At 37.8% G+C, this 26,887-nt stretch overlaps 1 protein-coding gene across 1 annotated transcript in view; it reads right to left on the bottom strand.

Annotated features, from left to right (window-relative positions):
* Nucleotides 1-25,596, bottom strand: part of LOC122230141 — a 61,053-nt gene extending 35,457 nt beyond the window's left edge. Inside the window, exons 1-2 of the mRNA XM_042955847.1 lie at nt 25,427-25,596; nt 24,571-24,695 (exon numbers count right to left, since the gene is read on the bottom strand). Coding sequence (XP_042811781.1) covers nt 24,571-24,695; nt 25,427-25,446 — 145 coding nt within the window. The 5' untranslated portion in view covers nt 25,447-25,596. The remainder of the gene's footprint in view (nt 1-24,570; nt 24,696-25,426) is intronic.
* Nucleotides 25,597-26,887: the final 1,291 nt, after the last annotated feature.

The following is a 26,887-nucleotide window of genomic DNA, read 5'->3' as shown; positions in this document are numbered from 1 at the left end:
CTCAATGCCACTCATCATCAGGGAAATAACAAATCAAAACCACAGGAAGATACAACCTCACACCTGTCAGCATGGCTAACATTAACAACTCAGGCAACAACAGATGTTGGCGAGGATGCAGAGAAAGAGGATCTCTTTTGCACTGCTGGTGGGAATGCAAACTGGTACAGCCACTCTGGAAAACAGTATGGAGGTTCCTCAAAAAATTAAAAATAGAACTACCCTTCGACCCAGCAATTGCAGTACTAAGCATTTATCCAAGGGATACAGGTGTGCTGTTTCGAAGAGGCACAGGCACCCCAATGTTTATAACAGCGCTACTGACAATAGCCAAAGTATGGAAAGAGCGCAAATGTCCATCAATGGATGAGTGGATAAAGAAGATGTGGTATATATATACAATGGAGTACTACTCGGCAATTGAAAAGAATGAAATCTTGCCATTTGTAACTACATGGATGGAACCAGAGGGTATTATGCTAAGTGAAATTAGTCAGAGAAAGACAAATATCCTATGACTTCACTCATAGGAGGAATTTAAGATACAAAACAGATGAACATAAGGGAAGAAAAATAATATAAAAACAGGGAGGGGTACAAAACATAAGAGACTCTTAAATATAGAAAACAGGGGTTTGGGAGGGGTTGTGGGAGGGGGGATGGGCTAAATGGGTAAGGCGCACTAAGGAATCTCCTCCTGAAATCGCTGTTGCACTATATGCTAACTAACATGGATGTAAATTAAAAATTAATTAATTAAAAAAAGAAAAATTCCTTAGAGGAAAAATAAACATTAAAAAAAATTTTAAAAAAAGAAAGGAGATTTCAAATAACACAGAAAAAAAGGCACCTTGTTTTTTGTATCTTGATTTATATAAACTATGAAGAAGAATTATGAAGAAAATTGGTAAATATCATCAATACCTGGATATTTAATAATATTTAGGAATAAATGTCAAATTTGTATATTTGTATATGTAATAATGGTATTATGATTACATTTTTTTAAAGCCAAAAATAAAAAATCACAGTAGTGCAGACATAGGTATATCCTCTTCATCTGAGGAGCCCAGGGAATTATCTGCCTTGACCTGATGTAACAGAACTGTCTTGACCTCAGTCTAAGTCTAAAACTAATGTGCTTTGTTTTACCATACTACACTTTAAAAAAAAATTACCAAAAGCTATAAATTTTCTATACCATTTTTGCTATTAAAATGTGAACATTTAAAAAATATTTTTATAAAAACATATCATCTAATCCTACAAATACCCTTCTTAGATGGAAAGAAATTTTCACGGCTTAAAACAAAAAAGGCACCTTTTACACTCATACTCTATGTGCAACCACAGATAGGCAGGGAGACTTTGCTCATCATCATCACTCTGGGACTCAGGCAGGCAAAGCAGCCACCTTCCCTGAAATTACAGATCAATGCACAGAGGATGGAAAGAGTTCCGATGATCTCATACCAATGGCTCAATGTTCCAGCCTAGAATTGACACACGTCACTTCTCACAAATCTTTGGCCACGACTGATCCTTTGACCTCAGATAGCCACAATGTGGCTGAGAAATACAGCCCTATCATGGGCTTCAAGGGAAGAAAACCAGAAATATTTGGTGGAAAGCCCTAAAGCCTACACAACATAACATCTGACAGTCAAATGCTGAAGCATAATTTTTCTAACACCGCAACAGTATTAAGGACCTATTTATAAAACAAAGGGAAAAAAATGTCTACTTTAGTCCCAACTGATGGGGTGATTTTTGTCTTTCCCTCTTGGTTGGTAGCTGAAAGTAGTATAATTATTCTTTTACTCCTGGACAAGCCAGCTATGGGGAAAAACTATTAACTTATGGGGTTGGGGCAGTGGAGAGGGGGATGGGGAAGAAGGTCAGAGGATGGGTAAGAGCCTGATTTCCTATGTTTAAGGGATGATGTCTTCATCCATTTAGGCTGCTACTGAATGAATATATTTTTTTAAATTTTTTTTCTTCTTTTTTCTTTTTTTTTCCTGAAGGCTGGGAGGTCCAAATTCAGTGCCTGGTGAGAGCCTACTTCCTGGTAGGCTGGTATAGACAGCTGTCTTCTCACTGTGTCCTCACATGGCAGAAGGGGCAAGAGAGTTTTCAGGGTTTCTTTGATAAAAGCACTAATCCCACTCATGAGGGCTTTGTGCCCTTCATCTCCCAAAGGCCCACCTCCTAATACCATCACATTGGGTATTAAGCTTCACGATATGAATTTTTAAATATTCAGTCCATAGCATTTCACCCCACTGAACCCCAAAACGTATGTCCTTCTCAGACACAAAATACATTCAGTTCACCCCCAACATTAGCACATAATTAATACATAATTTGTGTTAATACAGTCATTAACCTGAAAGTGGCTTGACTCTTCCCAGCATCAAGTCTAAGTCTAAAGTCCAAAGTCTCCTACACATCGTCTCAATCAGACCTGCATGAGGCTGGAAGTACAATCCATCCGGAGACAAAGCTCCCATCCAGGTGCCAACCTGTGAAACCAGACAGGATATGTGCCGCCAAACACAATGGTGGGACAGGCTTAGGAAAGACAGTCCCATTCCAAAAGGGAGAAAGAAGAAAAGAGTGACAGACAGATTCCAAGTCCAAAACCTAACAGGGTAAATTACATCAGGCCACGAGGCTCAAAAATAACCCTCTTTGGCTCAATGCTCTGTCTTCTGGACCCCCTGGATTGGGAAGGTTGCTCGTGGCTTGGTGCAGTGCTGCCCACATCACAGCTGTCTTCCAGAGCCCTGCCCGTGCCACAGCTCTGTGCGGGGCCCCCTCACTCCCTCTGACCGAGACCCTGAATGGGGCACCTTGGTCCCCTAAACTACAGAGGCAGCCCCATCCTTTGAAACCATTGAGCCTTCTGGCCCATGCTCTCTGGGCCCATGGTGGCAGTGAAATCCCTGATGATCCCTCAGTCATTTAGGGAGGTCACTCCTCCCTTGTCTTGAAGAACAGCACCTGGCTTCTCAATCACAGAGATTAATGTCCTACACTGCCACACATACAATGTATGAAAACCACTGTTTTCTATATTTTGTCCAATTTTTATGTGGGAGGATAAAACCAGTCTCTATTACTCCTTCCTGTCTAAAAGAATTTTCTTAAGAGAGAAATTGGCTGTTTACTTTTTATTTTGTGCTTCATCATCACAAATTCGTGTTATATAAAATGCTTTTCTCTTACAGAAAATGAAAGATTGAATTAAACTAAGAAATACAACACTCTGAAGATTAACTCAATTTTTATTTCCATACATCAGAAGCCCTACTTACATTTAAAACGGTCTTTTATTTCCAGTTTTCATTTCTCAGGTTATCCTTATCTTCACTAATTTCAATCACCATAGGATATGTTTAACCTTCTAAAATATTTCTGGCATGTCTATGCCGTATTTTTAATAGGATCTCATAGAATTCTCAAACTAGAGAAAGTCTTAGCCAAGGTGTATTGAAATCTCTTATTTTTCCACCTGACAAGTGTACCTAGCAAGGTTTTGGGGGCAATATAATATAATGTGGTTACCCACATGCAGAGTAAAAGCAAAAATCATTCTTCCTTTCATTAAATCCCTGATGCACTAAGCAATCAACTAGGGAGCTCAAACGAGTGCCAGGCACTGATCTAGACATTTTTTGCAAGCTATTTTCTTTCCTACTCTGCTGGTGGTCACAGTCTAACAGTGGTGACAGTTACATAACAGATAATTAGAACATCCTGTGGAAAATGCAATAGTGGAGGTAGGCACAGGATACAATGGGAATAGAAGGGAAGGGATTTTGTTGTTGCTACTGTCACCAAAACCATGACTGCATTTTCCTCCTTAATATCAGACACCAAACATCCTCTTAACTTTGTATTTAAGTGTTGCACACAATCAGAAAAGTATAGATATCATTTTCACAAAACGAACTCCCTTAGGTACTCAGCACCAAAATCAAGAAGCGAAATGTTACCAGCGACTGAGAAGCCACCTCCAAGTCATACTACCCCTCAAGGACAATAATACTAGTGATTGGTTCTGCCTGGGAAAGTGGGGTTCCTCAACTCACAGGAGGTGCCACGTAGGGTAATTTCTACTTCACTGCTCTCTTCACTGCACCAAATGTCCCTCTCATTAAAGCCCTCTAAAATCTTCCCAGAGTCACAGATTCCACAGAAGCCTCTTCTATATGATTAAATGTAGGATGTTACTATATTATAAAGTGTACAAACACATGTGTATAATTTGTGTAACTCCTGTTCAAAAAGATTTTTAAAATACCATCAAGGAACTTTCTCTTTACAACTTTCCCGGAGACACTTAACACACTTTTAGGATAATTACACAGATGATCCTCTAAACAGCAGCAAATGCAAGTCTAAAAGTTAGGAGACACCAATGATTCTACTTCTCAGGCATAAATAGTTTTATCTTATTTGAGAACAAACTCTTCAATCCTCCCTTTGTCTTCCAAAGTCAAGATGATTCATCAGTTAGGAAAACAGAATAGATAGATAGATAGATAGATAGATAGATAGATAGATAGATAGATAAAGCAAGCAAGCAAGCAAGCCATGGGCTAATCCAAGTACCAGACAAGTTGTTTATTGAAATCTGACAAGAGCCTTCTTCAAATTAAAGAGGAGGTGTGAGCATGGCTCTGTGGCTATGGAAGGAAATGCCACATTCTGAAGAGGTTTACAATGAAGTAACTCATGCTATTAGGGATTTACTTTAAGTACAGCAAGTTAAAAAAAAAAAAGAATAAAGGGATTAAAAAAGCAAAAAAAAAAAAAAAAAGGAAAACAGAAAACTATAAAAAAATTTTCCTGTCAAAAAGGAAGTAAAATGTTAATTCTAACAAGAGAATGTAATGGGAAAGGGTAGATGTTCGTTGGGAAAAATGATTATGACAGTAAGCATACTGAAGAAACTGTTCCAGTACTGACAGGGGTTCTCTCTTTTTCCTGGTCTATTGTCTTTACGATATCATGCTAGTTTTTCTCAAGCTTAATGAAATGCTTTTATCCCTTGGATTTGATCTGGGTATATAGCTAGTAAAAAGAAAAGGGAGATAGAAGGAAAGTCTAATAACGGGAAAATGCCTAAGCCCCAAAACACAGGAACAAGTAAATTTCTATTTTAATAAATGTAATGCAAGGTTGCTGTGGACACCAACCCTAATTAATCATTAAATTAATTCTTAATGCGGGTAAATTTCCTTTTAAATTTGCACTGGAAAATGAACATGTGGTATGCTAATGGGGATCAAATTACAATAAACAAAATGTTGCCGACGAGGATTTAATTCACATTTACTGCTTGGTCCTTGGTTGTATTTCACAGGACCAAATTTGCCTTCCATTCCCTTGTTAGTTAGACTTTTTTCATTAAAAAGAATTTGTAACACTTCACAAATTTTGTAATCCCATAACTCAAACAATTAGCTAGCAAGTCAATACAACCAGATGTCACTGTATCAAAATTATGTGAAAAATGCTAGTCATTGCCCAAGTTTATATCACTCCAAAGACCCCAGTTAGTGCCATTGCTATGACTGAATCTATTTAAGCCCTTCAGGTAGCTCTGGCTTCGCAAAATATCTCTATTTTTTTTAAAGTTTGTTGTAAAAGTTTTGATACCATTGGATTTAGGGTTATCTCCGGGAAACAACATATGACACTTCAAATTCCAGAACAGCATTACTCTCCATGTTCAGATAATGCATCTATTTTCTCCCTGATAATCAAGCTCAGGAAAGAAACTTCAGCAATTCTTCAAGTTATAATCCATACCAAACTTTTACCTCTAAAACATACCACTTGACAAAAATAAGCTTAGGAACCAGAACTATTTGAAAGAGGATGAAACAGATCTCAACACACGCACAACACATCTATAGTTGTGGTCTTGCCATCTCCTACCCACCATGTGGCCCAATCTAACAGCTTGGCCAAATTTCCCATCACCAAATATTCCTCCCTCTTGATAATGAAATCAGAGGCTCCAAGTTACAATCTAATACAGATGATTCTTCTTCCTCAGCATTATTCCAACATCTTGGCTATATGTTAACTCCACTAAGCTTAAGGATCAGGCCTCCTGAGGTCATGGCAGAAAACTCCCTGCAGGGTGACCCTGCTAGTTGGCTGCTTTCTCTCTTAGGCTTCTTCCTCGCTCTTTTCTGCCAGGGAAGGGTCTTCTAACATCCTTTTTCACTCCTGCTCTCACGTATAAGCACTGCACTCCCAGCCTTTAAAAGTCTTGCTGTGTATATGAATATGAAAAACCAACCTTTGAATTAATCCCCCAAGTGGGAGTCCACAATTTGAAAATCCAACCATTCAATCAGATCTCTCCATCATTCCCAGTAATTTTGTGAATTAGTACAATGGTACCTTTACACATATGTACTCCTGGCAGGCAGAATTGAGAAATAATTCTGCAATAAGTGGTATAAAAGTAATGGCTGAAAAAGGGACAAGTTGCACACTATGGACCTATTCATAGAGCAAAGTCCTGTGTAGAATGTGCAGTCTTGAGTTCTCTTAAAATAAAGATCAAATGGTCTATTATGCTAGAGCTTCAGGAGGCACAATTTTTAAATGGGTTGATTAGGGCTGGAGACTCTATGCTTTTCAGGCTTTTTGCCTATATATATATATATATATATATATATATATATATATATATAGTCTATGGAGTCCCTCTTGCACAGTTATAATTTTATAGTTCATTTACAAATTCTCAAATGGGTCAGGATCAGCTCCATAGAAGCTTATTTTTCTTTTGGTGAGATGATTACTTGATTCAACCCACAGTCACGCTAAGACTTAGTACTAACATAATGTGCTGTGTACTGAGCCATCTGCCCAGAAGTCCCATCAACTTTCTCTTCTTAAGGCTTTGTAAATTCTGAGATACTGATGAGAAAGAAAAAGGCATGATTCTGGTAGACCCCTCTCAAATTGTCACTTTCTACTGAGTTCCCCTCTGGATGCCACCAATACAAATGGCATTTCCTGTGTGGGAAGGACTCTGTGTCACATTTCTTCCAAGTTCCTTGGTGGACTCACTCACTCCCACTCACTCTTGCCTACCTGAAAGGTCAATTCTAGTAAATCAGGTACTGCAGAGAACATGCCAGAGAGAGTGAACTGCCCACAATTTCCTGTGCTATTTTGCCATTTGATCCCATTCAGCTTTCCTTCTCACCTTTTAGGGACACCAAAGTCACGGCAGAATCACCCAGAGACCTGATTAAAGATGCATATCCCTGTGCACTAGGCCAAACCTACAGAATCAGAAACAGTGGGAGAAGTGGCCAGGAATCACCTTTTTGACAAGCCCCTATATCACCCTTAGCACATTAATCTTTTAGAATTTCTAGCTTATGTAACACCTAAAGAAGCAGTAAATACACGAAATAATCGAGGCCTCATTGCTGATAATCCATAGCCCAAATAATTGGGTTCTCATTGGCACTGTCTAGCAAATCAGCCATAGCTGAGGGCACAGCATGAGGGGTGCCCAAAACTTGGAAGAGAAGGCAAGAAATTACAACATCCTTTCATTATAACACACCCCAACCGAGCACCCCCACCACCCTGGTTTTAAAGCTTGTCTCTACCTCTATTCTACCTGATTTGGCCCTGTGTGGCTCCCATTCTGCCTCAATAAGAAACCTATTTTTATATGTTTCTTCACTCGTTCAAGAATGGACTTGTTTATAATGCTTCATTCTCAGATATGAGGGATCACACTAAATTCTCCTCCTTTCTCCTCCCCTTCTAGCCCCTTTCCAGGGTCTCTTTCACATATCAGCCACTTTACAAAACAATGTTCTTACTGAAACTACCTCAGAACTTGCTCTTAATATCTACCCAGGTTTTAGCTCAATAGCAGAGAGAGCACTTTACATGGCAGTCCTTTATGTTAAAGCACCAGGAAAGAGGTGAAGGACTAGAATCTCTTCGGACCACCCTGTTGTTTTATTTATGAAAATAAAGGTTTTCTGCAACACAATGATACTTCATATGATCCTTAGGGCTAGTATCTGCCTTAAAACATTATTCAAAAGTAGTAACACAGCTTCAGACAGTAATCCAGAATTCATCGCCACTTGAAAGATGCACTTTCTTCCATTAGTACAACATCAAAGCTTGTGAACTTCATTTTGTTTATTTAAAAGATTTGCTAAATAGAATTTGGAACATTCTGTTTTATTGTGGATGGTTAAATATTCAAAAGATTACTCTGCTAAAAATTGCTCACGAAAGTAGCTGTGTCACTTTGTAAATGAGCAGCACATTTCCAATGTGTTAAAATGTTTGAAATACATCGAACAAATGCTGAATTTCATTCTGATCCGGCGGCCACACTCATCTCCCATCATAATTTTTTCTGAAAATACAGCAGAATAAATTGACATATGTTGGGCAAAATGTTATGCAAATTTTGATATTTTCTCGACAGTACAAATTGAAATGTGGATTGCTGTTGCAATCATCAACTTACAAGTGATGTTCTTAGGGAATCTGGCAATCACAGATTATAACATATTTAAAAATATTTGTAATTTGTCTTAGAATATAGAAAGCTTATAAAATAAAAAAATAACAAAGACCAAATAAGAAAGATTTTTAAAAGATAAAAAGAGGGGAGCCTGGGTGGCTCAGTCAGTTAAGCATCCCGACTTCAGCTCAAGTCATGATCTCATGGCTGGTGAGTTCAAGTCCCATGTCAGGTTCTGTGCTGACTGATGCTCAGAGCTTGGAGCTTGTTTCAGATTCTAAGTCTCCCTCTGTCTCTCTGACCCTCCCTTGCTCACACTCTAGTCTCAAAAATAAATAAAGAAAAAATTTTAAAAATAACAGATAAAAAGAAAATTAAAGCAGTAATTTTTAGTATGCAACATTATCCTATCAATGAGAACTACAGTTAATATTTAGAAAGCTATTGTTACCGTCTTTTGTGTAACACAGTTTAATATCTTCTTTCAATATATTTGTAGACCACTTTCTGTCCATTAAACTATTTTTTCAATGTTTATTTATTTAATTTGAGAGAGAGAAAGAGAGAAGAGCAGAGGGAGAGGGAGAAAGAATTGTAAGCCGACTCCATGCTCAGTGCAGAGCCCAACACAGGGCTGGATCCCACCACTGTGAGATTGAGATCATGACCGGAGCTAAAATCAAGAGTCAGAGGCCCAACCAACTGAGTCAGCCAGGTGTGCCTCTATTAAACTGTTTATGAAGATAAATGAGACCTCCCTTTTCTTCTGTCTGGTTTTCACTGTACATAGGGAAGCTGTAGATATTTTATATACTTACTTTGTAACTGAAAACCCTGCTAAACACCTCCCTTATTACTCATAATTTTATTCTGAGTAGGCAGTTATATCATTTGAAAAAAATATTGTACTTTTCCCTGGTTATATTATTTTCTTACTGAAATGTCCAGAATCTTGTCAAATGAGAATCCTGGGTATCTTTTGATATCCTTGGAATATCCTTTTTTCATAAATTTCAAAGGAATTAGTCTAGAGGTTTCTATCACGTATGATGTTAGCTATTCATTTCCAGTCATCTTAATCACTTTGGTGAGATACCCATCTATGTCTACTAAGATATCTTAAAATTGGAATTGAAATCTAAAATCTTTGCATATCTACTAAAATGGCTAAGTCTACTTTCTTCTGACTTTTGATAAACTGTAAGTAAATTTTCTAATATTAAATTATCCTTGAATTCCTGCAAGTAATCCTCCGTCACCATAATTTAAGCTTTGTAATATAGTGTCTATATCCACTATGAGTGTTTATTTTGTATTACAAGTCTGTTTTAATACTTACGGTCTTATTCTAAAAATAATTTTTAAAAAACCTCAATTTTCTTACTGCAAAGCACTACTTTAATATTGCAAAACAGTAAAACAAAGACATGGAAGAAGAAAAAAACTGTAATTCCCCCATGATTCTCTAGTGCCCCCTCTGAACATCATCACTATGAATTCTTTGGTTTATTTTGAATTTAGTTAATTTTCTACTGATGAAAGTTTGGATGGCTTCAAGCTTTTTGCAATTATAAACATTATTATAATGCATAATCATATATCTATGTATCATATACACACACACACTTTGGCATATATGTGGGGATATTTCTATAGATTCTCAGATATGGAATTGCTTTTTTAAAAGTTCAATTTTAAGATATAGGTAAACCGCCACTTTAAAATGGCAGTTTTGAAGTTGCCACCGACTAATAATGTATAAAAGAGGAACTGCTTTGCTTCTCCATACTTTTGACACAAACATATTATCAATGATCCTTAATAACATGATCATTGAAAAGCTATCCAGTTATTTAATTTATATTACTTTTTTAGTGGGAATGAGGATCTTTTCATACATTTATTAAACATTTGTGTTCCTGATTTATGAATTATCTTTTCATGAAATTTATCCCTTTGTCTATTGTGGGTTCTTTTTCTTATTAGTTACTAACTCTTTATCATATGAAAGGCATACTGGCTTTTGAGTGTAAGTGTTGTTAACAATATTATAATTTTTCTTTTGATTTTATATGAATTTTTCTGTGTGCATTTTTTGTGTTTTGTGAGATGGTATTGTGTAATATATATATTGACTTAGAGTGAATCTGGGGTCTAAAATCAAATTGGGTCCACAATTCCATGAGTAAAAGAACATTTAAATAACCCCTTGAGGCGCCTGGGTGGCTTGGTTGGTTAAGTTTCCGACTTCGGCTCAGGTCATGATCTCATGGTCCGTGAGTTCCAGCCCCGCGTCAGGCTCTGTGCGGACCGCTCAGATCCTGGAGCCTGTTTCAGATTCTGTGTCTCCCTCTCTCTCTGCCCCTCCCCTGTTCATGCTCTGTCTCTGTCTCAAAAATAAATAATCGTTTAAAAAAAATTAAAAAAAATAAAGAACCCCTAACAGTGCCTAGCACCTAGAAAATTCTTCATAAGTATTGATAAGTCTTATTATTGCCCATACTTATCCAAATTTCCTTTATGGGTCTTGGGTTTCATGTCAATTCATAATTAGGAAGACTTATCCACCCAAATATGATTTAAAAATACAAAGACATCCAGGCTTCTTTCTATTGCTTTTAGAGTTGCTTGTTTGGTTGGAGAGGATTTTTGTTTGTTGTTTGCTTGTATGCATACATCTAACTCTGTGGTCTATCTAGAATTTATTGGACTTCATTATTTTCTTTTTTCTTTTTAATTTTTCTTTAACGTTTATTTATTTTGAAAGACAGACACAGAATGTGAGGGGGGTTGGGGCAGAGAGAGAGGGAGGCACAGAATCCGAAGTAGGCTCCAGGCTCCGAGCTGGCAGCACAGAGCCCGACGTGGGCTTGAACTCACGAACCGCGAAATCATGACCTGAGCCGAAGTCGGCCGCTCAACTGACTGAGCCACCCAGGCGCCACGGACTTCATTATTTTCTAAGTAACTATACAATTTTCTCAGCACTCTTTTTGTTTCTAAATGATCCATCTTTACTTCATAGGTTTGAAATGCCATCTTCATCATATAAATTTCCATATATTTTTGGATTTACCTTCTGAGTACTGCAGAATTGCATTATCATGACACATTTTAATATTTGCTAATGTAAGACTTGTTAATATTTCCTGTTTTAGAATTTCCTTTTCATCTCACAAGTAGTTTCTTTCAGATAATCATCAGCCAGCTTGTCAAGTTTCAGAAAAAGTCTGTTGATAATTTGGCATTGCAGTGTTTGTAGATTGATTTAGGGTAAGTTTACATTTTTATAGTATTAATTGATTCTATTTAAAGCCAATTTCTTCCAGTTTTTCAAAAACTCGAATCTGTTTTTTCTAATCATTTCAATCAAGTATGAAATGATTTTTGATCGAAGATACAGATTCTAGAATACTTTTCCTTCTTTCTTTCTTGTACCATATTATACCTGCTTCTCAGCCTTGGCAATATTTCTGGTGTTTTCTCTCAATATTATATATGATATTTAAAATAATGTAATATTAATCTTTAAATTGTAGTTTCATGTTTTATTTTTATAAACAATTTAAATTCATAATTATTTTCCAAATATATAGAGTGGAATTTCTTTAAGTCCCTGTTATCAGTTTGTTTTTATTTTTTTATTTTTTATTTTTTATTTTTTTTAAAATTTTTTTTTAACATTTATTTATTTTTGAGACAGAGAGAGACAGAGCATGAACGGGGGAGGGTCAGAGAGAGAGGGAGACACAGAATCGGAAGCAGGCTCCAGGCTCTGAGCCATCAGCCCAGAGCCTGATGCGGGGCTTGAACTCACAGACCGCGAGATCGTGACCTGAGCCGAAGTCGGCCGCTCAACCGACTGAGCCACCCAGGCACCCCCTATCAGTTTGTTTTTAAATGTCTTTAGCTTTTATAGCAGTTTTAGGTTTACAGCAAGGTTGAACAGGAAGTACAGAGACTTTCCATGTACCTTGATCCCCCCACACTAACAGCCTTCCACACTGTCCCCCACCAGAGTGGTACATTTGTTACAGTCAGTGAACCTACATCAACACATCATTGCCCAAAGTCCATCGTTTACATCAGGGTTAACTCTTAGTGTCTATACTATGGATTTTGACATGTACCTACCATTATAGTATCATACAGAACAGATTCACTTCCCTAAAAATCCTCTGTGCTCTGCCTATTCTTTCCTCCCTACCTGCCCCAAACTGTGGCAACCCACTGATCTTTTAACTGTCTACATAGTTTTGGCTTTTCTAGAATATCATGGAATAGAGACCATATAGTATATAGCCTTTGCAAATTGGACTCTTCCACATAGTCATATGCATTTAAAATTACTCCATGTCTTTTCATGGCATGGTGGCTCATTTATTTTTACTGCTGAATAATATTCCATCATCTGGATTTACCAGTTTGTCCATTTCGCCTAGTAAATTAGCTGCTTTCAAGCTTTGGCAATATAAATAAAGCTTCAGTGAACATCTTTGAGCAGGTTTTTATGTGGACATACTTTCCAACTCCCTCAAGTAAATACCAAGGAATACGGATACTGAATTATAAGGTAAAGTTATGTTTACTCTTTTGTTAAAATGTTTATTTATTTATTGTCGGGGGAGAGGGAGAGGGAGATTAAGAATCCCAAGCACACTCCATGCTCAGCATACAGCCTGACACAGGCCCAATCTGATAACTGGGACATCATGACCTGAACCAAAATCAATAGTCAGATACTTAAATGACTGAGCCACCCAGGCACCCTATGGTATGTTTAGTCTTGTAAGAAATTGCTAAACTGTCTTCCTAAGCTGTTGTGCCATTTTCCATTCTCATCAACAATGTCTGAGACTTCCTATTGTTCCTTGTCAATATATGGTGTTGTCAGTGTTCTGGATTTTGGCCATTCTAATACATGTCTAGTAGTATCTCACTGGTGTTTTAATTTGCAATTTCTAATGACCTATAGAACATCTTGTCATTTGCTTATTTTATCATATATGTATCATCTTTGGTGAAGTATCTGTTCAGGTCTTTTGTCCATCATTTAACGCAGTTGTTTGGGTTTTTATTGTGGAGTTTTAAGAATTTTTTGGATATCTCACCAGTATGAATAGTCCTTCACCATTATGTCTTTTGCAAGTATCTGCTCCCAGTCTGTAGCTTGTGTTCTCATTCTCTTAACAACGTCCTTTGCAGAGCTAAAGTTTTAATTTTAAGGACGTCCAGCTTATCAATGATTTATTTTATTAATCATGCCTTTGATTTTGAATCTAAAAATTCATCACCACACTCACGTCATCTATACTTTCTCATATGCTATCTTCTAAGAATTTTATAGTTTTGCACTTTACATTCAGGTCTATGGTCCATTTAATTTTTGTGAAGGTAAGGTCTGTGTCTAGATTCTTTTTTTTTTTTTTTTTTTTTGCATGTAATGTCCAGTGGTTCCAGCACCATTTGTTGAAAATAATATATTTTCTCCATTGTATTGCTTTTGTTCCTTTATCAAATATCAGTTGACTGTATTTATATGAAGCTATTCCTGGGATCTCAATTCTGTTCCACTTATCTATTTGTCTATTCTTCTGTTATCGATTTTTTTATTTCCTTTTGTCGAAGACTGTAGTCTATATAATACCATGAACTATATTTGTAGAAACTTGTGTTATAGCCTAGAACATGATCAATTTTTGTAAATATTTTATATAGGCTTTTAATGGCATCTTTTTTAATTTGGGGGTTCAGAATTTAACCAATAAGTTCAAAGTGTTCAATTTTTTAATTCATATTTTCTTGTGTAGGTGACTTATCATGAGAGGCTTATTAAAAGTTTCCATTATTATCAAAGAATTATAATTTTTGTGATACTTTCCAATTTTAATTTATATAATTTATAAACATGTTGTAAGAACTTAAAAGCTCAAGATTATTGGGGCACCTGGGCGGATCGACTTTGGCTCAGGTCATGATCTCACAGCTCAGAGCCTGGAGCCTGCTTTGGATTCTGTTCCCCCCCCCCCTCTGCCCCTCCCCCACTCACACACTGTCTCTCTCACTCTCTCAAAAATAAATAAACATTAGGGGTGCCTGGGTAACTCAGTCAGTTATGTGTCCTACTCAGCTCAGGTCATGATCTCGTGGTTTGTGTGTTCAAACTCCTCATTGGGCTCTGTGCTGACAGTCAGAGCCTGGAGACTGCTTTGGATTCTGTGTCTCCCTTTCTCTCTGCCCCTCTCCTTCTTGTGCTCTGTGTCTCTCTGTCACTCAAAAATAAATAAATGCTAAAAAAAAACAAAAAACTTTTAGGGGCTCCAGGGTGGCTCGGTCAGTTGAACGTCTGACTTCGCTCAGGTCATGATCTCACAGCACGTGAGTTCCAGCCCCGCGTCAGGCTCTGTGCTGACAGCTTGGAGCCTGGAACCTGCTTCAGATTCTGTGCCTCTTTCTCTCTCTGCCCCAACCCACTCTCATTCTGTCTCTGTCTCTCTCAAAAACAAATAAACATTAAAAACAAAATTTTAATAAAAAAAACTTATAAATAAACATTAACAAAATTTTAAAGCTCAAGATTATTATATCTTCACAGTGAATTGTTCCTTTTAACATTATAGTGACCTTCTATCCCTATTAATACTTTTTTTGCCCCGACAACTGGTTTGAATGATACTAATTTGGCTGTCACAACTTTCCTTGCATTAGTGTTTGCATTAATGTTCACCTTGTATAGATTTTCAAAATTTTTACATTTTGTTTTCTGATATGCAATAGATACAACATGAACACAGTGGGATTATGTATTTTTAATCAATTGACTAATATGTTTTTAGTTACCCTGAACATTTTATGTATTCTATTTAACATTCTTTAGTTGGAGAGGGAGGTACTTTTTTGTCCTTCTTTTGTGTCTTCTTTAAACTAACCACATTTTGTCCACTCCTTTTTCTTCCACTCACTGGTTAGAAGCAATCATTTTATTTCTCTGTCTCCAGTGGTTGTCCCTAAGTTTTTAACATAAGCACTTGAATTATCTTCAGTAGTTCTACCCTCCTCCTCCACAATACAAAAACCTTATAATCTATCCTCCATGTGTTTGAATGCCTAATATTTTTATCCAAATTTAGCTTTTAAACACTCCAAATTAGTCATCATTATTACTTTTTTAGTAAATATTTAGAGTACCCACATGTTTAGGAATTTCTTTGCTTACCATTCATCTTTACAACCAAATACTTTCTAGGTTCACTTTCTTCCTTCCTGATGTATTTGTTTTCTTTTGCTTGGTTGGTTTTCATAAGAAACTATATTTTCAAAGGGATAGCAAGCACAGGATACACAGGCTTTACATCTGATTCTCTACTACCTGGAGGCTGTTCAGTACAACAGCTGAGAGCACTGGCTCCAGAGGCCAGCTGCCTGATTTCAAATCCTGGCTCTGCTGCTAGCCACCTTGACCTTGAGCAAGTTACTTCCTCTCTCTCTCTCTGGGCCTCAGTTTCCTCAACTGTAAACTGAGATGAAAGCATCAGTTAGTGCACCTGTTCCTCTTCCCTGGAGGCTGTCTCTTGCAGATCATGAAGAATCATGCTGCTCATTTTGATGATATCATCTAACTTTGGGAACAGGATATCCAGATCTCCCTGGGGCAGCTGCTACAGGCAGCTCCTGATGTCCAAGGGGGAGAGCCCGAGCACTGTCCAGGTAGGAGACCTTACTGTCAATGAGCTCCCTGACAGTCACCCTCTGATAGAACAACCATCTGTCCTAAGAGACCCAACAACCCCATTCAGAGTCCTGTCCTGGAGGAAAGCACATCAGTCCCACATTCAGCCATGACAGAAGGCATGGAGCTTGGCCATCCTGGAACGATACACCTGCAGTGGGCCCTGATATATTTTTAAGGTTATTTTTTAAAAAAAGGCCCACACTTTTTTGAAAAAAAGCCCTTAGAGACAGTTTAGGGGAGGAGCCAAGATGGCAGAACAGCATGGAAGTTTTTTTTGCATCTTGCGTCCATGAGATACAGCCAGATCACCATTAAACCATGCTGCACACCTAGGAAACTGATTTGAGGATTAACACGACAATCTGCACAACATGAAACACAGAACTCAGCAGGTACATGCCACAGAGAGGTGAACTGGGGGAGAGAGAAACCATGGAAGGCAGGGAGCTGTTTTTGCTTGCTTATGTGTGCGTGTGTTGTTTTTAATTTTTTAATTTTAATTTTTTTTTTACCTTATCAATTCCCTTTCTTCCTTCAAAATGATGAAATGAAGGAATTCAACCCAAAAGAAAGAGCACGAAGAAACAACAGCCAGGGGCTTAATCAACACAAACACAAGCAAGATGGTTGAACCAGAATTTAGAATCACAATAATAAGAATACTAGCTAGGGTCAAAAATAGATTCAAATCTCTCTCTGTGGAGATAAAAGAAGTAAAAACTAGTCAGGATTAAATTAAAAAAAAATGCTATAACTCAGCTGCAATCTCAAATGGATGCCATGGCAGCATGGATGAGGCAGAGCAGCAAATCAGCGATATAGAGGATGAACTAATGGAGAATAATGAAGCAAAAAAAGAGAGGGGGACTAAGGCAAAAGAACACCATTTAAGAATTAGAGAAATCAGTGACTCATTAAAAAGGAGCAATATCAGAATCATAGGGGTCCCAGAGGAGGAAGAGAGAGAAAAAGGGGTAGAAGGTTATGTGAGCGAATCATAGCAGAAAACTTTCCTAACCTGGGGAAAGACACAGACATCAAAATCCAGGAAGCACAGAGGACTCCCATTAGATTCAACAAAAACCAACCATCAACAAGGCATATCATAGTCAAATTCACAAAATACTCAGGCAAGGAGAGAATCATGAAAGCAGCACGGGAAAAAAAGTCCCTAACCTACAAGGGAAGACAGATCAGGTTTGCAGCAGACCTATCCACAGAAACCTGGCAGGCCAGAAAGGAGTGGCGGGATATATTTAGTGTGCTGAATCAGAAAAATATGCAGCCAACAATCCTTTATCCAGCAAGGCTGTCATTCAAAATAGAAGGAGAGATAAAAAGTTTCCCAGAAAAACAAAAATTAAAGGAGTTTGTGACCGCTAAATCAGCCCTGCAAGAAATTTTAAGGGGGACACTCTGAGGAGAGAAAAGATGAAAAAAAAAAAAAAAGAACAAAAGCAACAAAGACTAGAAAGGACCAGAGAACACTCCCAGAAACTCCAACTCTCCAAGAAACATAATGGCAATAAACTCCTATCTTTAAGGACTCACTCTAAATGTCAGAGGACTAAATTCTCCAATCAAAAGACATAGGGTAACAGAATGGATAAGAAAACAAGATCAATCTATATGCTGTTTACAAGACACCCACTTTAGACCTAAAGACACCTTCAGATTGAAAGTAAGGGGATAGGGAACCATCTATCATGCTAATGGTCAACAAAAGAAAGCCGGAGCAGCCATACTTATATCAGACAATCTAGACTTTAAAATAAAGACTGTAACAAGAGATGAAGAAGGGCATTATATCATAATTAAGGGGTCTATCCATCAAGAAGACCTAACAATTGTAAAAACTTATGCTCCAAGTGTGAAAGCACCTAAATATATAAATCAATTAATCACAAACATAAAAAAATTCACTGATAATAATACCATAATAGTAGGAGCTTCAAGACCCCACTCACAGCAATGAACAGATCATCTAAACAGAAAATCAACAAGGAAACAATGGCTTTGAATGACACACTGAACCGGATGGACTTAACAGATATATTCAGAACATTTCATCCTAAAGCAGAGGAATATACATTCTTCTCCAGTGCACATGGAATGTCCTCCAGAATAGACTATGTACTGGGACAGAAATCAGCCCTAAATAAGTATAAAAAGATCGAGATCATACCGTGCATATTTTCAGACCACAAGGCTATGAAACTCAAAACCAACCACAAGTAAATTTGGAAATATAACATATACTTGGAGACTAAAGATTATCCTACTAAAAAATGAATGGGCTAACCAAGAAGCTAAAGAGGAAATTAAAAAGTACATGGAAGCCAATGAAAATGGTAACACCACAACCCAAAACCTCTGGGATGCAGCAAAGGCACTCATAAGAGGGAAGTATATAGCAATCCAGGCCTTCCTAAAGAAAGAAGAAAGGTCTCAGATATACAACCTAACCTTACACCTTAAAGAGCTGGAAAAAGAACAGGTACTAAAACCCAAAACCAGCAGAAGACAGGAAATAATAAAGATTGGAGCAGAAATCAATGCTATCGAAACCAAAAAAAAAAAAAAAAAAAAAAAAGAAAGCAAAAAAACAAAAAAAAACAAAAAACAAAAAACAAAACCCACAGTAGAACAGATCAATGAAACCAGAAGCTAGTTCTTTGAAAGAATTGACAAAATTGATAAACCACTAGCGAGGTTGATGAAAAAGAAAAAGGAAAGGAACCAAATAAATAAAATCAAGAATGAAAGAGGAGAGATCACAACCAACACAACAGAAATAAAAACAATAATAAGAGAATATTATGAACAATTATATGCTAACAACATGGGCAATCTGGAAGAAATGGACAAATTCCTAGAAACATATATATTACCAAAACTGAAACAGGAAGAAATAGAAAATTTGAACAGACCCATAACCAGTGAGGAAATCGAATTAGTAATCAAAACTCTCCCAAAAAACAAGAGTCCAGCGCCAGGTGGCTTTCCAGGGGAAGTCTACCAAACATTTAAGGAAGAGTTAACACCTATTCTCTTGAAGCTGTTCCAAAAAATGGAAATGGAAGGAAAACTTCCAAACTCTTTCTATGAAGCCAGAATTTCCTTGATTCCAAAACCAGACAGAGACCCCACTAAAAAGGAGAATTATAGACCAATTTCCCTGATAAACATGGATGCAAAAATCCTCAACAAGGTATTAGTCAACCGGATCCAACAATACATTAAAAAATTATTCACCACGACAAAGTGGGATTTATACCTGGGATGCAGGGCTGGTTCAATATCCACAAAGCAATCAATGTGATTCATCACATCAATAAAAGAAAGGGCAAGGACCACATGATTCTCTCAATAGATGCAGAGAAAGCATTTGACAAAATACAGCACCCTTTCTTGATAAAAACCCTTAAGAAAGTAGGGATAGAAGGATCATACCTTGAGATCCTAAAAGCCATATATGAAAGACCCAATGCTAATGTCGCCAACTGAGAGCTTTCCCCTAAGGTCAGGAACAACACAGGGATGTCCACTCTCGCCACTCTTATTCAACATAGTATTGGAAGTCTTAGCCTCAGCAATCAGAGAGCACAAAGAAATAAAAGGCATCCAAATCAGCCAGAAGGAGGTCAAATGTTCACTCTTCGCAGATGACATGATACTCTATATGGAAAACCCAAAATATTCTACCAAAAAACTGCTAGAACTGATTCATGAATTCAGCAAAGTCGCAGGATATAAAATCAATGCACAGAGGTCGGTTGCATTCCTATATCAACAATGAAGCAACAGAAAGAGAAATCAAGGAATAGATCCCATTTACAATTGTGCCCAATACCATAAAATACCTAGGAAACAAAACAATAGAAAAATATTCCATGCTCCTGGATAGGAAGAACAAATATTGTTAAAATGTCAATACTACCCAAAGCAATCTAATATTCAATGCAATACCTATCAAAATAACACCAGCATTCTTCACAGAGCTAGAATAAACAATCCTAAAATTTGTATGGAACCAGAAAAGACCCCGAATAGCCAAAGCAATCTTGAAAAAGAAAACCAAAGCTGGAGGCATCACAATTTTGGACTTCAAGCTGTATTACAAAGCTGTAATCATCAAGACAGTATGGGACTGGCACAAGAACAGACATTCATATCAATGGAACAGAACAGAGAACCCAGAAATGGACCCACAAATGTATGTCCAACTAATCTTTGACAAAGCAGGAAAGAACATCCAATGGAATAAAGACAGTCTCTTCAGCAAGTGGTGCTGGGAAAACTGGACAGCGACATGCAGAAGAATGAACCTGGACCACTTTCTTACACCATACCCAAAAATAAGCTCAAAATGGATGAAAGACCTAAACCTAAGACAGGAAGCCATCAAAATCCTTGAGTAGAAAGCAGGAAAAAAACCTTTTGACCTTGGCCACAGCAATTTCTTACTCAATATTTCTCTGGAGGAAAGGGAAACAAAAGCAAAAGTGAACTATTGAGACCTCACTTCTGCAAAGCAAAGGAAACAATCAGCAAAAGTAAAAAGCAACCGACAGAATGGGAGAAGATATTTGCAAATGACATATCAGATAAAGGATTAGTATCCAAATTCTATAAAGAACCTATCAAACTCAACACCCAAAAAAACAAATAATCCAGTAAAGAAATGAGCAAAAGATCTGAATAGACACTTCTCCAAAGAAGATAACCAGATGGCCAACCAACACATGGAAAAATGCTCAATATCACTCATCATCTGGGAAATACAAATCAAAACCACAGGGAGATACAACCTCACACCTGTCAGAATGACTAACATTAACAACTCAGAAAACAACAGATGTTGGCAAGGATGCAGAGAAAGAGGATCTCTTTTGCACTGCTGGTGGGAATGCAAACTGGTGCAGCCACTCTGGAAAACAGTATGGAGGTTCCTCAACAAAATTAAAAATAGAACTACCCTATGACCCAGCAATTGTACTACTAGGTATTTATCCAAGAGATACCAGTGTGCTGTTTCGAAGGGGCACATGCACCCCAATGTTTATAGCAGCACTATCAACAATAGCCAAAGTATGGAAAGAGCCCAAATGCCCATCAATGGATGAATGGATAAAGAAGATGTGGTATGTGTGTGTATGTATACACACACACACACACACACACACACACACACACACACACAGACACATACATACACAATAGAGTATTACTCGGCAATCAAAAAGAATGAAGTTTTGCCATTCACAACTACATGGATGGAACTAGATGGTTTTATGCTAAGCAAAATTAGTCAGAGAAAGACAACTATATGACTTCACTCACATGAGGACTGTAAGGTACAAAACAGATGAACGTCAGGGAAGGGAAGCAAAAATAATAAAAAACAAGGAGGGGGACAAAAACAGAAGAGCCTCTTAAATATGGAGAGCAAACAGAGGGTTACTGGTGGGGTTGTGGGAGGGGAAATGGACTAAATGGGTAAGGGGCATTAAGGAATCTACTCCTGAAATCATTGTTGTACTATATGCTAATTAACTTGGATGTAAATTTAAAAAATAAATTTAAAATTAAAAATAAAAAACGCTCTTGGGTCCTAGGAGCTGTGCTTGTAATTTATCATAAATGAAGGAGTCCTGACTTGCTTATGTGGGTATATGAGAAAGTAAGGCAATCATTTTTACAGAAAGTGGAGTGAAAAAGGTACTACAAAACAGCTGAAGAGTACTGATCCACAAAACACAAAGTCCAAAGAAGGAATTTATCTTCAGTGGATATGGCAGTTGAGAAAAGACTTAAACAATCAGTAAGCTTTTGACTAAGGAGGGAGAAAGAGAAATTAATTAGAGAAATTAGAAGTTAGTCAGATGAGGGACTACACAGGGCATATTCAGAAACCAGCCATTTGGATGTCACTTAAAGTAATTATAAAGTAATGAGATATGACTCTAAAAATAGTGTGAAATGTGAGATTAGAAGTCCTTCGACCCAAGATAAGAACACAGGTAAATACTTAATCTGGAAAGACATAGGGATCTGTTGAAAGTTCTAGAGCAATGGGGCAGCTCAACAGGCTATTTATTTGGGGAAGACTAATCTGATTCCAGAGATATGATGAACTGAAGAGAGAAGAGAGAGAAGGGTGGAAACCATTTCAAAGGTTATCCATACTGTATGATCAAGAAATAACAGAATCTAGGGGCGGCCGGGTGGCTCGGTCAGTTAGGCAGCCTACTTCGGCTCAGGTCATGATCTCACAGTTCCTGGGTTCAAGCCCCGCATCGGGCTCTGTGCTGACAGCTCAGAACCTGGAGCCTGCTTCGGATTCTGTGTCTCCCTCTGTCTCTGCTCCTCCCCCACTAACGCTCTCTCTCTCAAAAATAAATAAACATGAAAGAAAGAAAGAAAGAAAGAAAGAAAGAAAGAAAGAAAGAAAGAAAGAAAGAAAGAGAGAAAGAATAACAATCTGAGACATGAATGGCAGCTGTGGGATAAAAAAGGGAAAGTCAATTAAAAGAGCTGTTGTAACACTGAATTTCTACAGAACCTTTCTGTTCTTTCAGTCCTGCAGGTTTTATGTCTCCTGCCCATATGCCTAGAGTCTGGGCTTTCTATCACATATCCTGTTGAGTAACTGTGTTTCTCTGGTTTTTGTCAGTCAAACTGGTGTCTCATACCATCAGCTTTGCCCCCTACTCTGTAAGGGCAAGAGGACTCATATGGGAGGTTTATGCATCTTGTAGTCATTTAGGTACAGGATCCATAAACCTCCACACGTGTAAATCTGACCTTTACTAAAAGATGCCGGGTGTCTGATTAATCCAAATTTCTGTGCCTGTTTCAGTAAGGAGACTTCCTAAGCAGGATTCACCTGCTGGAAATTTTCAATAAGATTCAGAGACTGGATGCTTTCCATGATCGCAGGGAGTTCTTTTTCAGAGTCATTAACACTCAACCACAGGGTGCTCATCAGGATATCTCACTTGGGCTCCCTGCAGGTGAGAGGAGTGCGATGCCAGAATAATTTTTAAACCTATTAGGATCTTTCTGCTTGGGATTTCACAAATGGTGATAAAGGAGCCCCTCATTTCACATAAGCCTTGTGGTAAGTTTTCTGAAAATATTTTCAAAGTAATTGTGACAAATCAAAAGAAATCCCTGCTTGTCACTGAAAATGGCCCACAGGTTTTTTTTTTTTTTAACATTACTTCTGTAGTAAACCTTTTACCTAAATCACAGAGATAAATGAAAAAGACAGGTGTAAGCCTTAGTCAGGCTATTCATTTCATAGGTAATAGAATAAATATTCATAATACCCAGACATTACATTTTGATAATAAGGTAGTTTTTACTTCCTAGGGGAAAGCCATGCTTTTTATTCTTAGGAACATTTAATTTGATCAGTCTCAACTGTATACACACACACACACACACACACACACAAACACATATATATATGTACACATATATATGCCACACATATGTGTGTGTATATGTGTGTGTGTGTGAACACATAATATATATTCTATTAAGCTATTTTTATAACTATTTTTTCTTAGATACTGTAACAAACCTCTAAACAGAGTTCTTGCATACATCAAACCAGATAACAATGTTTCTAGAAGGAAAGGTATCGAGGCTCCACATGTAAAGAAAAATATGAACACTTAATGATTCAAAATATAGGTACCAGAGTAGCACCTGGGTGTCTCAGTCAGTTAAGCATCCAACTTCAGCTCAGGTCATGATCTTACGGCTCACAGGTTTGAGCCCCGCACTGGGCTCTGTGCTGACAGCTCAGAGCCCAGGGCCTGCTTCAGATTCTGTGTGTGTGTCTCTCTCTCTGCCCCTCCCCTGCTCTCACTCTGTCTCTCTCATAAATGAATATTTAAGTAAAATAAAGAAAGGCTAAAATAAAAAAAATTTAAACAAAATATAGGCACAGAGGGATAGCCCATAAAAGCAGACCCAACAAAAAACAAATACATAAATAAATTGGTAAACAAACAAACAGGACTTCATCAAAATTAAAAACTTTCATGCACTGAAGTACACCAAAAAACAGAGCAGAAAGGCAACCCACAGGATGGGTATGCAGAGAAGAGGCAGAAATGCCGAATGGTGAACCACAGAACACTTTTTTCTTCACAATACAGGTATTTCTACTACATCAAGTTTCCCAGATGCAATTTAAGTATAATACAATTAGCCTGCATTTTACAAATCACTATCAAAATTAAAACTTGCCACAGAGAATAGATGAAAGAGATATGGTACTTACTGTAACTCAGCTTGCAGTTCATAGTTAACTCAGGTTTAGTTCCCTTAAGTAGTAGACAATAAAGGTGATTGTTGAAAAAACGTGCAAGAATAGTGCCAGATGGAGTAGGAAAACACAGGTCAGTACTAGGAAGAAAATCTTAGCTATAAATTCTATATAAGCTCAGTGATGTTCAGGATATGCAGCCATATACTCATTTTCTTAAATTTCAACAAGAAATAGGGGCACCTGGCTAGCTTAGTTAGAAGGGCACACAACTCTTGATCTTGCGGTTTTGAGTTCGAGCCCTATGTTAGGTGTAGAGATTACTTCAATAAATAAAACTTTAAAAAAAATTTTTTTAATTCAACAAGAAATAAAACTTTGGGGTGCCTGAGTGGCTTAGTCAGTCGAGCATCGAACTATTGACCTCAACTTAGGTCATGATCTCACAGTTGTGAAATCGAGCCTTGTGTTGGCTCTGCATTGGGCATGAAGTGCTTAAGATTCTCTTTGTTAATTCAAGTCTCTATCTCTTAAACCACCTTTTCCCACTGAAACTATTATTTATATCAAATATCAGGTTTTCTTCTATAAAGTTCACCTACTTCATGGGCCATTTTAGCATATGGTCTTGCACTCAAGGAAAGAATGGTCCAGATGGTCAAAAACTAATATTAAAAAAACTAACTACAGCATTTTTGAAGTGACCAAAGAAGTATAACACACACCATCTATAACACACACAATTTCTTAAAATTCCCTTTCCCCATCTCTTCTCTCAATTTTACTCATTCATGGCAGGTGCTCTATTTCCTTTTCCCATTTCTACAAACTCCCAAATATCCCCCAAGCCCTAACCCCAGGAGAATCTCACCTTTCATTTATCTTATCCATTCTATTGTCTTCTTCCAGTTACTCCATCCTTTCCAGTGTAAATCTAGCTCACCTGTCAGGCTTCTCCAGGGTTTTTTCCTTTAGCCTATCACTTCCATTAAACAATTACCAGTCCACTACTGAGTGGGTCTCGGTAACAAAGGCTCCTTCCTCCTGGAAGACTAGGAAAGGAGAACAGGCAATACCCATTTTACTTTAGTACAATAACAAGTGTATTTCTCATACCAGAAAAGATTGCCCTTATGTAACATTCTGGAAACATAAAATTATAGACATTTAGTGGTGATCAAGGGCTGTCAGATTAGTGGTTGTCAGGGATTAAGGAAGGGGTTAAGTGGGACCAAAGGTGGGGTAGTTCTAGAAGGACAACATCGGTCAGTATACATAAAAAGTTTAAGTTTTAAAATGCTACCATATTTTTAGCTGATCGTAAACAGTATTTCAGATTTAAAGGCTTGCAACAGCTATTAAATGAAGATGATGAGCCAAAAACTATCTTTGCTGTAGGTCGTGGGACTGTGTAACACATTGGGAGTAGAGCAGCCCTAATATTCAGACTGTGTATGATTGTGTGCCTACCATAAATTTGCCTGGCATGCTATGGAATCCATTTAGTCCTGACAACAAGGCAGAGTGATGGCTATTTCAGCTCCATTTTACCATGAGAAAACTGGGACAAAGAAGTTGTATAACCTGCTCATGGCCCCATGTCACAGGCAGATTCTGAACTCTGATCCCTCGGGCGACAACTCCTGGCTACTCATCAGTAATAGCACGTAATCTACTGCCTCAGAGAACTCACTACGACCACAATAGTGAGGAGATGGCTGGGGAGCCCATAGCATTCACATTCTTCTCAAATGTTCTCAACTCCTCTTGCTAAGACTCCTCGGCAGAAGAGAGCACAGATTATTCAAATCTGCAGGGGTCACTAGGGCAGACTCAGGCAGAATCATGAACTGCTTTGCCTAAAAAGGCAGCAGCTCTCTCTGGGAACTGTTGGACCAACTACCACTATGACTGTCAGACCACACATGAGATGAAGAGACCACTACTCTACTACCTTATCAGCCAGGTCCTGACATACCCCTACTGGTTCCAGACTGGGAACTAAGCATCCAGCCTCCTGCCATTCCTGTGCTAGGACATCATGGCATTTGTTCTTGACAAAGTGGATAAAGAGGATGCTAGTGAATTAGAAGCAAATCATTGGTCAAACAGACATGACACTGCCAGTTACCCATTGGCAAGCATGCTCCTTTATTTACCATCACTAAGCATCAATATCTTCATTAGAAGAATGAGAAAAATAGTACTGATGTCACACAGTGGTTGCAAGGATGATCTTAAATGAGGCATGGGGCATATACAGCAGAGTGCTGGGCATATGGTTAGGGCTAGATAAATGAAAGCTGTTATGGTTATTATTGTTGTATCTAAA

Source organism: Panthera leo, chromosome A1 (genome assembly GCF_018350215.1).
Source record: "Panthera leo isolate Ple1 chromosome A1, P.leo_Ple1_pat1.1, whole genome shotgun sequence".
In the NCBI taxonomy this organism is placed as follows: domain Eukaryota; kingdom Metazoa; phylum Chordata; class Mammalia; order Carnivora; family Felidae; genus Panthera; species Panthera leo.
The sequence above is the reverse complement of the archived record's forward strand: the minus strand, read 5'-3'. Positions and strand labels throughout refer to the sequence as shown.